Source organism: Diachasmimorpha longicaudata, chromosome 4, assembly GCF_034640455.1.
Source record: "Diachasmimorpha longicaudata isolate KC_UGA_2023 chromosome 4, iyDiaLong2, whole genome shotgun sequence".
Lineage (NCBI taxonomy): Eukaryota > Metazoa > Arthropoda > Insecta > Hymenoptera > Braconidae > Diachasmimorpha > Diachasmimorpha longicaudata.
Window position 1 is genome coordinate 8,719,721 of NC_087228.1, and position 17,100 is coordinate 8,736,820.

Sequence of the window (17,100 nt, forward strand, 5' to 3'; positions counted from 1 at the left end):
CATGAATAATCCCGTGGAATTTTTGTGACGAGTGTTATCAGGATTCCTGGTGAATTTTCGTAGGGACAGGGTCAACAAACTTTTGCAAGTTTTTTTGGAATTTGGAAGGCGGTAGCTCGGTTATGGTTGTCCCGTTTTTTTTACACCGACAAATCAACTCTTTGGCACTTGAGGAGAGTTTACTGTCATGAATCATTAATCACGAACTTTCAGACATTTTTGAAATATGACCTGTCCCTTGGTCTCAATTGCAATGAGTTCAGAGGAGCGACTTGACCTGATTATTTTGTTCTCTTTTTAGTTTTGGGAATATTATCCTCTTTCGAGAGAAAATTTTTATTTGAGGAAATAATTTGTCGCATTAGTTGGAAGCCAACATGGTTAGGAGCTCTCAAGATTGTTGAGCATTTAATGAATAACTTGTTAACATTAATTAAACGTGAGGAGTATTGGTCGTCTCCAGTGAAGATCGGGTCAACAAACTTGCACGTCTTTTCGGTATCTCAAAGGCGGTGACTTTGTAATTTTTGTCCCGCTTTTTCAGTACAAATAAACAATTTGGCACTCGAGAAGAGACTACTGTCATGAATCATTAATCATCGACTCTCACATGGAAGGAATACAGATTTCATGGGGAGGAAAAGTTGCGGACATTTTTGAAATATGACCCGTCCCTTGATCTCCATTGCAATGAGTTCTAACTAACGAAATTATCTCAACTCAAGAATTAATGATAAAATCATTTCTGCGATATCAGTCAAAGGTGAATCATTGGTGGATTCGTCGAACGTTAGGGTCAACAAACTTGCAATTTTTTTTCCTCAAAGACAGTAGCTGAATAATGGGTCCCGGCACTTCTTTTCCAGCACAAATCAACTCTTTGGGACCCGAGTAGAGGCATCTGATGACTGAAAAGTCGTAAACAGCCTATCAACTCTTCAGATTTACTATTGTAGAAATCATCAAGCGTTAAAGTGTGCATTCAACTCGATGAGACTGTTCTACATGGTGTAATACGCCGGCGGTATTCTCTTTGTAGACTCAATCGTCATGTTACAACCTTTTCGGTGAAATACCTATTCCCTTCCAATAGCAGACTTATGCTATCCTATTTATGTCTTCTCTTTACCCTCTTGCATCATCGTATCCCACAATGTGTCACTCAATATTACTCATCAGTGAGTGAAAAATCTCATGAATATTTCCATCAAAGTGACACATCTCTTTGAAAGCAGTCTAATCTAGGAAATAACGAATAAAACTCTTCGAGCAATTTTCAGGACTATAAATTCAACATTTCTCTAACATTAATTTTACCCCTCGTGATATATTTTCATTCGTGTCACTGGAGTTGATCTATTATGGCTATTCTAGGGATTTTAACTCTATAAAGTATTGCTTTACCCTCAGTCTTTATTTTTTTTTTCTATTTTTTCATCAACTGGGACAACTGTTATTTATGCGCTGGTCTTCTTCGTCTTTAGTTCAACTGCACTGATTCATCTTAATGTGTGATAATGAATAAATACCGTGGAAATATTTCTGGTTAGACATGAAGTTGAAGGGTCAGCTTGTCACTTAATAAATACCGATGTACCTGGAGGACTTTGTCGGGCATAAGTTAGCGCCAAAGGGGGTCTTTTTTTTTTGAGTCTTTGGAAAGTGGGCGATGGGGCGTGGGTGTACACATGCTTGCAAATGACAATTGCGGCATTTATTTGCCATAGAGATCTTGAAAAGGTAGACGAAGGTGGAATCCATGGGCGACCTCGAGGCGCCACCGTTGGATGGAAGGATTGAGACGACCCTGATGTCACATGCTATTTCTGGTGAGGTTCGATGCCTCGTGCTGATCCTCTTCAAGAGTCAAATGGAGAATGACTTTTTAATGAGGAGTGTTGGGTTTTTAAATAGATGAGGAGTCACTACACTCTCGCATAATTGATCCAAGTTTGGATTTAGGGGGTTTAGGGTGTAAAAATTATGGGGACAACTGTCTCTTCTCGGATTGTCGTGTGGAATAGTAGAAAAAGTTGAGAGGAAATTCATGAAAATGATTGGAAAATTTATTTGATAGTTCTTGATTATTGACATGATTTACTAACAATTAAACGTTCAATTGGAATTAAATGAAAAAAAAATTGAGGAAAATGGGAGATAATTAAAGGGGAAGGATAGAAAGCCATAATCAGTTGCTGAATTATCTACATCATTGGAATGTTGATCTTTGCTTTGGGAAAATCTTTCCAAGTGTCATTGACATCACTTAAGCTGATCCAGGAGTGCAACGAGATTAGCCCAGAGAACAAGACTCCTATCATGATTCGTCATCGTATTCTCTCACTTCCTCCCCGACAAGAAAAGGTGACTGCTGTGAGTGCCCAGCGTGAGGCTCTTGGGACTTAGTTCTTGAAGATGTGAACTCTGACCCCCTCACGGTGTGCTACATGTGTATACCTTGGCAAGCAACTACACGACGTTTATGCCATCATGGCCTTTCCCATCCAATCATCGATCATTTTGGAAAAATTACCACCTCCATTGATATTAGTCTGATTTTTTAGCAACTGGGAAAATTGCTGGGGTAGAAAATGAGGAGGATTTGGAGGAAAATTGGGTCGATTTTCTTATGAAACGATTAAACAATTCGTCGTGGGAAGAAAATGAAAATTTTGACATTTTTCACAGTGAAAATTATGTTGATTCAATCCTTGATTAAATAGTTCTCCATGATTTCTCTCAATTTTATGTAAATTATAATTGCGATGGACTTTGTCAGAAGTTAACAAAGTCTTAATGACGAAATTCTTTGTAATTACTGTTGAACTGTCAGGTAATAAAAATAGCAATTTTTTAAGCAACTATGTCAAAGAAGAGAGTGATATAACTTTCATTGAAGCTCTCGGTTGAAAAAATCAACATCAATTCCTCTTAGGAAACATTAAAATTGAATTTCACCATTCAGTATCAATCAAACCAAGTCGTCGACATTTAAAAATATCATTTCTACTGCACTTGTCTATCCTTTCACGTCCACTTAACGGCCATACAAATTGTAGGCGTGACGGGGACCAATTGATGATTACACTTAGTTAAAGCCCAAAAAGTTCAAGGAGGTCGTACAGACATTTTGACCTCCCCTCGCCAGGAGTTCGATTAAGATCGATTATAATGTCCGTCGCCTGTGGTAATTTTTTTTTTACCAACATTCTAGAATTTCAAGATTTCGTATTATTCGATTGGGTCGATGGGGTTAATTAATATAACGGGTTAAATATAGACTCCGATGATTTGCCAAATAAATGTCTATATATATTTTTTATCTTTCATTACAGACGAACGAGATGCCATTCAGAAGAAGACCTTCACGAAATGGGTGAACAAACATCTGAAAAAGGTAGGGTTCATCGTTATATAAAATATTTAACGTAGATATCCATTTTTTTAATTGCGTAAAGGCATCGTCTATGCGGAGAAAAAAATGAGGCGCAAAATTGCGGAATAATTTGCATTATTAAAAAACCATAAAATGTAATGGGTAGCTAAGTAGTAATTATAATTATTAGTGTATCATTTTTGGGTTATCAACAATTTTTTCTATCTCACGTTTCTATGTCAATTTGTCGCTGATATTTTTCTCCACGTGAACTGAGAATTGAATTTTCAATCGATAAACGAGGATTAAAAATTAAAAACGAACGATAAACGTGTGTCATGAGAGTTCAGATGTGTTGAAAATCTCGAATACTTGAGAAACTTGTCCGAGAGGAGAAGGTGAGGTTAACGAGTCTGCAATGCACCTATCCCATGACTTATTTATGAACAACGTGAGCGTTAGAATGTTTTACTATTATTCTTCGTCTCTTTGGTTCGTACTATTTCATTGGAATACGGAATTTCTCGAACGTTAACGAGACAAACGCTCCGGGTCCAGCCAAGAGGGATTGATTTACCGAACGATTTAGTATTTTTTGGTAAAATTGATGCAAATAAGGGTGATATATCAATTCGTGTGAATTGAATTTCAAATTATCTGGATGAATAGTTTCAAATGAGCTCCATTAAAGCTGCATAAAAATTAATAGTCGCGAGATTCAGTGGTGAGATAATCCGATATGATCGCACGGTTATTAATATGATTTCATTAATCAATGATCGTGACTTTTGGAGTTAAGATATCAGAAATCTCTTCTAAATGGAAAATTTTCCCGTACCCTGAACTCAATGCAAAGCAATGGATCTTACGGATTCCGGGTTAATTATCTGTTTAAAATCCCAGGTACATTGTTCAGGGAATAACTAGGGCATCTCATGAGTGCACCTTCGATTATCATCATAATTGAACGATTAATTAGCTGTCGTTCCCACCCGAGAATCATTCCATATCAGAATTTTACTCTCATTCAATTTGCCAATTGCAAATCCTTAATAATCGTTATTATAATTAAGAATAGATCAATAAAAATTAGTGTTCGGGCTCGAGACATAATTTGTGTTCTCTGCACTTGATTTTTCTTTTATAAAAAATATTTGATCGAGCGATATTTCGGTGATCTTGAGGTTGAACTTGTGTGGGGGCTCTGTTGCACAATTTTCACGCGGAAAATAAGCTAAGGATCAGTGGGTATGTGACGTATGTCATGTGGCACGTGTGTATGTAGGCTGAACATGGTTGAACAAAACGACGGGGCTATAGAAGGCAGTTTCTCTGATTCTGGTTGGTTGTTATGGGGAAAGAGCCAAATGTGTGGGCGATTTCGTGAATATTATCGTAGCGACCTGAAAACATGATATTTTCATTTTTGTTTATTGCGCCACAAAAGCATTTTAAACATTTTCTCATTATGACACTGTTAAATCATTTTGAAATTTTTATGAAGTGGCAATCTCTCCCCCCCCCCCCCTGCATTCTAGGGAAAATTCAGAAGAATATCGGAGTGAACTTGTCAACGATTTTCTCTTTCTTCGATTAGAAATTATTGCCCCATAACAATATTAATCTCATCCCGATTATCACTTATCAGTGTCACGGAATACTTCACTGAGTTATTCATAAATTATCATAAGTATGTCGGCCAATCTCACAACAATATCTGATTTCTCATGCAAATCCTTCGGTAAAAAAAACATATTACAGTTGAAAGTCCAAAACCAATTACTTTGTTTTTTCTTTTCATTTACATCGGGAAATGAGAGTAGAGAAATTTTTTGGGTAATTCATAAGAACAATTTGATGTAGATTCAAGGTGAGTCGGCTCTTCCGAAAGGTGGGATGAATGAAACAAACCTGAGCTGTATAACAAGGACCGCCGAGACTTTGTAACCCCCTTTTTATTTTTGTTGCATTCCCAATGCCGCATTATCCTCGAAGAATTCACCGGGTGACTCATTGCACCATACCTCTTAGCTGAGGTACTTGTACTTGTTCCTTTGTACGCACTTGGTGAATTTTTATTTTACCAAATTGACAATGTCGACGTCCAGACATGTATGCACACTCAACATCTCTCGACATAAACAAAAGGAGCGATTGTCTCACAAGGATGGGATTTTATTTCTCATGCTAACTACGTTCATTTTGATGCTAAATCATTAACTCGGCTGCATTCTTCAGCTGCAATTAAAGCACTGAAATCACTTGGCTCGTAAAATTCATTATCGAAGTAGTTACGTCATGATTCACTTGTAACGAGGTTGTTGGAAATGTCCAGGAGGGAATTTCTCCTGTGACATTCGATATATTTATCGATAATTTTTATCAATCGAAAGTTGTACTGAAATTTTTCAGTATCTAGTCATTAGGAGGTGTATAATTATGAGAAAAATATGGGTGACAAAGGAATTTTACACATATTCGGGAGTACAAGTTTCAGAACTCGATGATTTGGGTTTAATTCAATGAAATTTTGAATTCGTGAACAGCCAGAAGTTCTGAATTTCCAATCTTACTTCATATCAGAATCGAGCATATGCGAAGATTAAAACTACTCCTCTTCTATGAATGAACAAATGAAACCTCTGATTCACAAATAAATGAGCCAAGTGTATGAAATATGTCTGACACAGTTCATCCATATCTCCGACGCATACAATCCAAGTTTCAATCAATCATTCCACATCCGGACAACACCATTAAAATCCTCTGAACATGAAATTAATTTCGCAGAAGCTGAGGCACAATTTATTCTTTCACTTCTCAGTAGAGACGTCGACGTAACAATGAAATGACAGAGTTTTGTGGTTATTATTCGTCACTATGTCCGTACGATTAATATTCACAATGTGAAAAAATTAAAAATATAAAATAAATGGCGACGTCTAGTGCTCCTCCATCAAATCTCCACTTGCTCTAGTTTTTCTTATTTCCAACGATCGATACACGAGACTTTCTAAATGATCATACCCCGAGGGTGTGGATGTCTGGGTGGTAGTTTTAATACGATTAAAAGTAACGAGAGCGCTGGGGTAAGAAATAGCCATTGGCATATTACTCCCCTCCTTTATGGGGCGTGGTCTTGAACATTAATCTCAACTGCATCGATTTACAAATTACACGAGTGCGAAAGTTTTCTCTAGAGGAAGATAGAAATGTTGGTGGTGATTTTGTCGAGCGTGAAATTGACCAAATACTTCATCATATTCTTGACTCTTCGTGATGTGTCCCAACTTTGACTCGTGCTAGTCACATTCATGAAAAGGTGGGGAATAAACAATAGAAGAAATTCTATTGAATTCTCGGATAGTCGGGCATTTGTTCTCAACTGGAAATTCAGGACCTCTTGTGCAGTCTCCGGGGCCTTAAATATATTTGACGTTTATGTAGAGTTCAATTTCCATTCATTTCAATTTTTTAAAAAACATTGTGGGACGAGGATAATGGAGTCATTTGGATGCAATCAACTGGAAGGCATCATGAATAAACCCAAGTCTTGGCATTCCATATTTGCGACATTACAGTGGACAAAATTCGACATTATTGCGTGATCAAAACGTGAGGGAAATAAAAAAATTAAACAATGGTCTATGAATGTAAATGAGACAATTTGACAGCTGATGTAAGAGGATTCACTAAAAAAAATAACAAACACTTGACCGAGATAGAAATTATCCGCACTGACGAGTGGCGCCAAGAAGAGGATCTCAGAAAAAAAAAAAGTCAATTCCGAGGACCGATCTACCCACATATTGTTGTCTTTAGTGGTGCGCCACTGATCACTCTGCCGTAAAAATATTCTATGAATGAAAGTTTCGACCTCGCTGGCAACCAGACTGGAATAATACACTGGCATAACTCGCCTGCCATTCAGAGAGAATGAGAAAAGTCGCCCACACTTATGTCGTTCACGAAATTCGACGATTCACGTAATAGATAATCCAGTCAATCGCAACACCCAAATTTCCGTCGCAGTTTATACATTTAAAAGATTTAAAAGATTGATTCGATATCACAAAACTAATTGGACGAGTCGTAATTTACTCACAACTTCCTGCACCATTTTTTGGTGAATATCGGTTGAGAATAAATCTTCAATTCAGATATCTTCAATTATTTATTATAATCTTGTACTGCGATCGATATCTTCGTGACAGTTTCGTAAGATATACAGTTCATATAATTTTGGGCGAGCCCTTGGGGTGGAAAATATTCGTGAATGGGGGTGGAAAGGAAGGGGAGCGAGAAGGGCCCAAAGTGGGTAATTGGATGAGCCTGACCTCGAGAGGTTGGTCTTATCAGTGCAATAAGGAGATTGTCTAGAAGTTGGAGAGGACGTCTTCGTAGACCTTCGAAATTAGGGGATCGAGGGATTACGGGACATTGTCGGATTAGCGACACGAGGTTGTGGAAATTTGTTGAGTGTTTTTATGGGAATTGCAGTGTAATGAAACGATTTGAAGAGATTTTGAAAATGGAAAAATGGTACAGAGGATTGTGGTTTATTACGAATGGTTGGCAATATTCCAACAGATGGTCGGGAAGTTATTTTATAAGTATCAGCTAAATATCCCAAAATAGTCGGTATACAATATTTTCCTCTCAATGCTGTGACTAGTGAAGTCCATAGTGACAACAACATTACTAAATCAACGGATGCAAATGCAAATAAAATTGCAATACTGAAGCCAATCTGAGGTATTACCTGTAATGATGAATTGTCGAGTAAATCATAGACCACATGCGTGATAAACGCTCTACTGTGACGAATCAGCATATCGAGGAATTATTGTAGGAGCAGAGGGAAAAAAAAATGAGCAAGTCCATCAGCGTAATGACCAGTTGCGTGAATGGAAAACTTCTGAGTGTAGGATTATGTGTGGATATAAACATGATACGCTGCCTACACGGTTTTTCCTCTAGCTGAATGAGGCGTCCCTTATCTTCTGCTCCAACGCCCGAGGACTTTTATTATCTCACTTCCGTGAGAAGAGTTCTCCACACGCACTCGTAGCTCGTTCAATTCCGGTGAATTAAAAATGATAAACCAATGTTAATTCACTGGGTGAGCCTTAGGAGTAACAACAATCCATTTAATTTAGTCGTTACTTAAGCAACCCCGGAAATGTTGGTTTTGGAGTAGATTTAGGGGACGTTCACTTGATGGAAAGCCTCATCGTGTGCACGAAGACAGCGTAGTAACCAGTTCTGAATTCCCGGTCAAGATCAAATGCCCGACTATCGAGGGATTTAATGCAATGCAATGTTCTCTGTTGTTTTTTTTTTCTCGTATTGAATGGGATCAGCACGAGTCAAGTCTGTTGGAAGGAAAATGAATTTCATGGGCCTTACAGCAGTAATTCTAGGAGGGCGAACACGGAATTTACGTTGACATTACTTTGACTGTTTTCGAGTTAGAGTTTCCAATACAGATTTTGGAAAATTTTCCAATGGAATCTGTCAAAGGACGTTTCACTACTCTCAGACAATTGGTAAAAATCACGATAATAGAATCTTCTCTGGTCTCAGAATGCCCGCGAAATTTAAAATTTTCTCTACCAGTCTTCATCAATCTCTGATTCCACCTCCACATTTTGCTTTTCCCCCCCTGATCAGACCTCACCAAGGTCCAAGGCCAAGGAGCTAAAGACAAGGAGTATGGAAACACGAGACTGGAGGCTGAACAAACACATTGTTAGCGCTAAAACGGTTCTTCTATCGTACCCTGTTCTCCAGTACCATCGATTATTTTTTTTTTTTCCAATCCGTAAAATCTTCAGAGCCATTCATCCTGTTTAGTTTAAAATCGGCAAAAGTTTAACCCAACGTGAATGTTTCGTCTTCTATACCCATTGCGTCTCGAGGGCATATCCTCTCACATGCCAAAAGGGAGAGAACACAAGACGGCCACGAATACCGTGTTTACTTACGTCTCTGATATCTCTCCGGTGTTCTTGGAAACGATCTCTTCGGCGCCAGTGTTTCATCTTCTCACTTTTTTTTTTTTTTTTTAATGCACAAAACACACGACAGCACATAAAAGCCAGATATTTGACACCCGTTGAGTAGGACTAGCTAAATAGCGCAAAATTTTTCGCCTGGAATCACCTAATTGCTTGTGCAAACTTGGAATGTGTCAGATATATTTTCAAACCGGATTTTCAACACCTGGACACTGCCAGGAATGTTCTAATCACACTCGATGCAGCAACTGAATGACGATTTTATTTTTATCCTCAACTGTGCAATGACATCAGATGGCAATAAACAATTCCATAAGGCAGTTCCACAAATTTAATCAACAGTTTACAACCCTATCTGATGTCATCCTTTTATACCCCTTGACGGGGAAAAAAATGAGATAAATGTAAATCAGAGATCAGAAAGACAAGGTTAAATCAGCACCTTGACTCGCTATACTTTCATTGCATCACGAAGGTCGTACACCGAACAGTGTACAATGTGAAAACGTTACTATAACGGATTATGCCAGGGTAGATCCCCAAGTTGTACACAAAGGAACGTAACCAATGCCGCAGGAGAAGAGGTGGTATGTTCCCATGATGTTGGTCTTTCTAAGCCCATGAGAGGCCTCAGGATCCGTTTCTAGTAAATTAATGAGTTGTGCATGCTGCATACTATACAGTTCATTGTTACCTAGAAACTTGGAAACTCCTTACCTTCTCCCTCCCCCCAATGAATGTACTCTACCTCAAATCAATTGACATGATTAATTTGATAAATCTCAATCAGCATTGGCTCTCACAAGGTTTTGATACTCTCGCAATTCTGTATATGGTGATGGTGGAAATGTTGAACACCCATGTGAATGGTGGATATACAAACGTACATGAGTCACATGTTGGTCGTAAATGGAATACGTGCAAATCGAAGTACGCATTGTGAATCCATCTTGATTTCCATTTGTGGTGTTTAGAAATGGGCTTAACAGTGGTGCAGAGGATTGGCATTTGTTGAGACATTAACTTCCGCCATTTCGTTGTGAAGTGATAGTCCAGTATTGGAAATGTTTGCTTGAAATTTTCACTTTATTTCTTGAACATAAGATGATTTAAATATAAAATTTCCGGAGATAGTCCCCTGAAGGCAACATTTTAGTTTATTTTCACCACTTTTCTTCTCGTAATCGTGCAAGAAATTTTTCACCAATCTCCTATGAAATGTCCGCACTTCCCACATCCCCTCCATGGCCGCGAAAGTTGTCGTGGTACACCGAAGGCAAAGGAAACGAATGAAATTTTACAAATTAAGGATCAGTAACATTGCTAATGGCTCGTATTCTTAGTAAAAAGAGTAGTTGCCATCGCTCTCTAAGACACATACATAACAAGTTCAATCGTCTTCAACTCTTGTCGAAGACTTTTCCCACGTAAGTGGAAAAAGCCGAGTTGAGGAGGCTATAACTCACCAGCGGCTACCCCTTCGTGTACGTGATCCTCGGACTCTTGACTTGTTTGCGTGGGAGTAAAAACTTTCCGGGATTATTGAAAATTTTCCCCTTTTTTTTTTTACCTTTCAAAAATCTCTGGTCAGTCATGCGATTTAATGGAGATTAATTTGTGGGAAACGGCATAATTTTCACTCTCATTCTACTTATCAGTAGAACATCAGGTTAGCCAGGTGATTATAAATATTAACATGATGGATTAAACAGAATAAAATTAAAATTATGTTTGAGTTTGGGGTTCGGGGGAGAGAGGAAATATCAAACCCGTTTTTTATCGCTTTGATTTTTAAAGCGTTTCAATTTCAACGACAGCTGTTGCGTGTTAACAATATTCATAAGCTAGTGTTATCATTCATTTTCCTGGAACAGAGCATAGTCATCAGCCCACCATGATGCCCAAGTTACCAATGAATAAAAATAATATAAGGAATGAAATGCGAATGTACATAATCCACCGTCAGGCACCGGCTGCGATTCCAAGCTCGCCCACACGTGTGTGTATAACCCACCGCCTTCCTGGATGTGACCTTATTCGGACACCTTCTCCATCGCCCACCGATTCCCAACTTTGCCCGGACCGCCCCAGTGTGTACACTCATGGCGGTTTGTACCTTTGCACAGGGCCTCCATAAGTCTCTCGTTTTTTTATTATTTTTATCTTGAACAACACCATCGTATTTCGCAATTTAAAGTCGACAAGTGGGTGCACTCTTTTCAGAAATTTTTTTATTACCGTGGAATTTCGTAATTTAATGGCAGGAAGTTTGAATGTCGAAATATTTTTTGGAAATTTTTGTGAGAACTTGGGAAATTGATTTATAATGGAAGAATATTGAAAGTACCATGACATACTCTCTAGACGATGCCTTTAATTGTTGTATAAACTAAACTAGTATAAAGTTGTATTAAGGATATCAATACACATTGAATGATGCAGCATCATTCACACCAGCTGTCCTCTAAGTGATTGGCGATTGCCGTCGTCTCTTGCAATGTTGTTTTGCAATTTTACGAACTGTTGAACCGAACCATTGCGTGAATCCCCGGAATCCCGATACATTAAAATAAACTGTTCAACTCCAAAATTGTCACCACCAATTTGAGTCTTCATTTATCACTCGAGCCAACAGGATTGAATTTGGAGTAGCTGACACAGCTATTAACGTTCCAATCTCATCTTGATAAAGTTCGATAAACGGATAAGATTGACAGTATCATGAAACGTGTCAATTTATGATTCAGGGTGAAACTCACGTATCAAAAATTTCCGCCTGTAGGGAAACTTCTCTCGGTCAATTTAATCGTAATGGCGAACGGTTCAGCTTGTAATTGGTCAATTGATACTAAAGTATTATGCAATAAACCTGAATACTTCACAAAGAATGATAATGTCTTTTTTAATAAATACATTCTCTGCTTTCATGCTAACACAGCATTGGAAATACGTCAAGGTATGAATTCTCAGTAAAAATAAAGAGGAAAAAAAATTATCCTGTGTCATTTTTGTTCAAAACTGCAAAGTGCATTTGCAGAACATTTGAGTTACTCAATTTACGATTTATTCTAAAGAAAATCGCTGTTACAAGCGATCTCTATTTTTTTTTCTCTATGAACACACCGATAGAACGTCTTATTTATTCCAAACGAAATTCGTTAACAATTAATTAACAGCAGAGTTAAATAGGACCAAATGAATATGATTGTAAGCTAAAACCAAAATCCCTTCGTTTATAATAACTAATCTGTTCTATCAGTGCACCTTCATCCTCATAATGCAGCAGCTAAACTCATAACTCAATTAATCCAATAAATTAATCTAATTGGTGATGGTATTGAATATTGTTTTTCCAGACATACACGTGTCTTCACGTGTGCGTCGTTGTCAACAATCAACCGTGCTGTTCTCCCACCGTAAGTGGTTTTCTCACCGACATGCATGTCCCTAGATGCTTCTCACATCTCGTGAATTCTCTTATTTTCTCAATTTATACCCTAAACCCAACCAATCTCGTTATTCCTCATTCTTTCACACAACTGTTTGATTTTTTTCATCACGCTTCGTGTTACCATGCAATGCACACTAAATAAGTCATTTGAATTTCCAAATTATTCCAAATTGTGCTGAATTCAAACTTGGGTAATTAATAGTTTGATAACAATACGATGTTTCAAATTTTTCTTTTCGTATGTTGAAAATAGTTGTTCGTTTGGGAGGTCAATATTTTACGCTCGCCAATTATAATTTGCATGACCCAGATGCTTAACTGGTATCGTTTGGCCTCGCAAAATTCACCGATTACTAATGAGTTTCATATGTTTCCTAGAAAAAAAAATAATTGCGAGAGCCCCTCGACGAAAACTTTAAATTTATGATCCACAATAATTATGTTTCTCTTTTTGGCGACAAAGTTGGCCGCAGGGCATCATCTACATTCACCATTCCACTTCTCACACACTTCCCAATTAGGTTTTGAGCGTAGATTAATGCGTTTTTGTTTTCGGTATTTACGACTACTTGATCAAATCCACAGAATGAGTTTTATCTCTCTCACACATTTTGGTTTGTTACAGGCAAGCAGACATGTTGGAGATTTGTTCGAGGACCTGCGGGACGGGCACAATCTCATATCCCTGTTGGAGGTGCTTTCCGGCGAACATCTTGTAAGTTAATGTTAATAATGCATGCGATTTAGTTGAGACAACTTGAACGAAGTAGAGAAAAAAAATGATAACCTAGAGCAAAATAGATCTCTAGTATTGAGGAATTTCAAGAAAATTATATGGAGACACAAGTGGGGAAATAATTACATGGTACAATGTTAATTTTCATATAAAAAGAGGTAACAAAATCCGTGGTAAAATATAATTTTTTTTTCTTCTTCATTTATGGAAATTTTATGGATCGAAACATAATTTTTACGTGTTGAAGCCTAATTGTTACATGACACTCCATAAAAATTCAGCCGGAGAGTAGTAATTTATACGAATCAGTAGTGATACATCACAATTACGTTAAATAATATAATTTTTACATAATTTTCACGAGGTTTTTTCCATAACTTTTTTTTCTGTGTTGTAACTATTTCCAAGAAAGCGACGATTAATTCGATATAAAAACGAAGAGACGATAAAATTATAAATCTCACAGGGAATTAAATTTAATTTACTATTTCCGAATTACGGAAGGGTAAGGGGTTATTAATTACACATTTTCAATCGAAGCATAAATATTTAGTTTCAATACATATCAGTGTTAAGGGTTATTTGATATCAGAATTATATCAAGTTCAGTTTGATAGTATATACCCCAATCTCAAGTGTTCATCAACTTAAATGAATGTGCTCGGTTTTTCCTGAACAATAATCTTTTCCCGAGTAAACAACTCTCGTGAACATTTTGACCCAACGATTGCCTTTCATCAACGCGTTCTCCAATCCACGACGTAAGTGATGCAACCCAACATGTTGCATTTTTTTTTATCTCTCCAACTGAGGCCGTACACAGGCATCGATCGAGGCCCATGTGACCGGGACTTTGAGTAATGATTTTTCACCAGTACAACCACACCGGGGTCAGACAAATCGGCTATCCTTAATCCCTTCTCGGCAATGTAACATCGGTTTGTTGGTATTAATCAGGTCGTTCAAGTTGTACAACTGGACTTCTGAGGATTCCGGCGCGATTCATCACAAAAAATTTATGAAATAAACCCTTCTACAAGTACGATTCACCTCGACACGATCGATAATGACTTGTCCATGATTATTTATTCTCATTGAGTGTTGTGATGCAATGAAATGGTAATGAAGGCAGTGAATCGCATACCCCGGTGATTTGTATTTACGAATCAGAGCTAATCGGCTACTAAATGTCCCTCATGCAAATGACATCTGATTGTCATTGAGTTAGAAGCGTTAAAACTTGAAGGTTTTTGGAATTTTTAGTCGCATGGGAATTAGTAGATCCGTTGTTTTCAATCTGTAAATTGAATTGGCGATCAGGGTAATATGATTCGTGGAAGTATGACAGTTCAATTAATCCAAAATCAGTAGAATTGTTAACAAAACGCGAAGTGATACTGATATGTGTCGAGAAATGGCAATTTCAAACTTGTTTGTTGTCTTGACGTTGAGTCGTGTGTTGTAATTCGGAGTGATCTAGTTTCCCACTGCCTCGAAACAATCAAACTATCTGGGAACAGTTGAACCAGGATCGATACTCAACTCGGTGCAATAGTGGGTTGTGATGCCTATCGAAAGCTGAATTTACTCGTCTTAATGATTACCTTGAGAATTAATTTGAGTCGATCTGAGATATCATGGAGAAGTTAACAGAATGCAAATCGTTGATTGAAGAAAACTTTTTTTTAGAATCTCATAATATTCCTCATTTTTAATTCTTTAATTTTTGCTTATCATTCGTTCATTAGTAAGACTCATTGATTTTATTAATAACTTGAATTATTATTTTTTTTTCTAGCCACGGGAAAGGGGCCGAATGCGTTTTCACATGCTGCAGAATGTACAAATGGCACTTGACTTTCTTCGCTATAAAAAAATCAAGCTCGTGAACATCAGAGCCGAAGACATTGTCGATGGCAATCCCAAGCTGACATTGGGCCTCATATGGACCATTATCCTGCACTTCCAGGTAAGTCACGTAACCTTGGTTAATAGCGTCAATAATATGGGAAGAATAATGATGAAAAATACGGATTTATCAGATTTCATGTTTGCGTTCGCCTTTCGATCGGATTATTTTACACAAGCTTTGCACTTTGCTTTTGCAATGACATCTTGCACTGCAGTAGGTGACATACGATAGTTCAAAGTGAAGTGAAATAAGTCAGGAGGAACGGAGAATCCTTGATAATAGGGGGGGGGGAGGCACATTAAATCACTGCGAAGCGCTGTGCTTATAATTTTTGGTTACACAGAACAAAAAATTTGTTTTTCAGTAATATCTGATTTTTAGGGATTTTTAGGGATCTGCTGACAATTACTGTTGATATTGGTCATTAAATACTATAAAAGTTAGTGTTCGCAATTTCTATCTAGATGGGTTTCTAGAAATTGGTATTATTTTTCTGAAAATTAAAGCCATGGAATAAAAAACTTTGATAATATTCCTGAGAATTCGTGACTGTGTCCCACAAATTAGTCACGAAGTCACTGATACAATCAATTATTATCAGTCTATCTCAATGTTTTCATAATTCACATGCTCACGTTTCGAATTTTTGGGTTCTATTTTTTCTAAAGTACAGTGACCTGTACATGAAAATCAAATTTTTTATTCTGTATTTTCTTGCAAAGGATTTACCAAAGCACGTACAAGATTGAATAAATTCTGATAGGCAATTGAAGGGAATCAAAGTGTGGCATTTCTCCAAGTATTCCAGTGCCGTTAAATTCACACAGAATACAAATTGCCTGTAGAAAACTAACGTTTCATCCAGAATTCCCTCGTCCTCACGACACTTCAAGACAGCTGAGCAATTTTCTCTTCTTTTTTTTTCTCTCTCTCTCTCTCTCTCTCTTCAGTCTCTTTTTCTTTCTATTTTGTACCGAGAGGTCTTCATCGTTAAGTAAAGAAAAAATCCTGTCGCATGTTTCTTTCAAAGACATCAGGACACATAAATCTTTGTGACTGGAGAGACTCAAATGATTGAGAAGAATTTTTCCTCCACGGTCTGGCGAAATCGTCGAAATCATTTCCTCTTTAACAATTTTTTAGCTGTATTATTATTTAATTTTTTATTTTGCGACTGAAAACGTGACGTTGACGTCTCGACGCATTCGTAAATTGAGGAGATAGGCTAGACGCCAGTTGCAGTGCAATGCTAAAACCTCTTTTTGCCATTGAGAGATGATACGTCGTTCACTCGGAGATTTTTAAATGTAAAAAAATTGATAGAGCTGACGTAGCTACTGAGTTACACGAAGGAACAGTGGTTCCAGTGTTCTTCGCATGTCACTGGGTAATAATGAAAGACGGTAGACGATCCCGGAGAATTTTCGTGTTATCAGATAATTTAATCAGCCGACTCTTTGCGAATGAAAAATTATAATTAAAGCGCCGTTCATTCAGTTTAATTTATTAACATCTTACACTTCATTTAGTGCGGCATTGGAGGTGATTATTCATGTTTAACGGGGGCAGTTTCTGTGATGTGGGAAATTCTTTTAAATTTCTCAT

General features: G+C 37.5%; 1 protein-coding gene across 34 annotated transcripts in view; it reads left to right on the forward strand.

Moving 5' to 3' along the window:
- Positions 1-17,100, forward strand: part of LOC135161682 (microtubule-actin cross-linking factor 1) — a 140,841-nt gene that overhangs the window by 67,169 nt on the left and 56,572 nt on the right. For 21 of the 34 annotated variants that reach the window (XM_064119472.1, XM_064119470.1, XM_064119494.1 and 18 more), the window contains 5 exons: positions 3,336-3,397; positions 12,335-12,352; positions 12,753-12,812; positions 13,473-13,562; positions 15,382-15,552. In XM_064119472.1, the coding sequence (XP_063975542.1) occupies positions 3,336-3,397; positions 12,335-12,352; positions 12,753-12,812; positions 13,473-13,562; positions 15,382-15,552 (401 nt within the window). The remainder of the gene's footprint in view (positions 1-3,335; positions 3,398-12,334; positions 12,353-12,752; positions 12,813-13,472; positions 13,563-15,381; positions 15,553-17,100) is intronic. The other 13 variants (XM_064119484.1, XM_064119487.1, XM_064119506.1 and 10 more) reach the window with 2 other exon arrangements.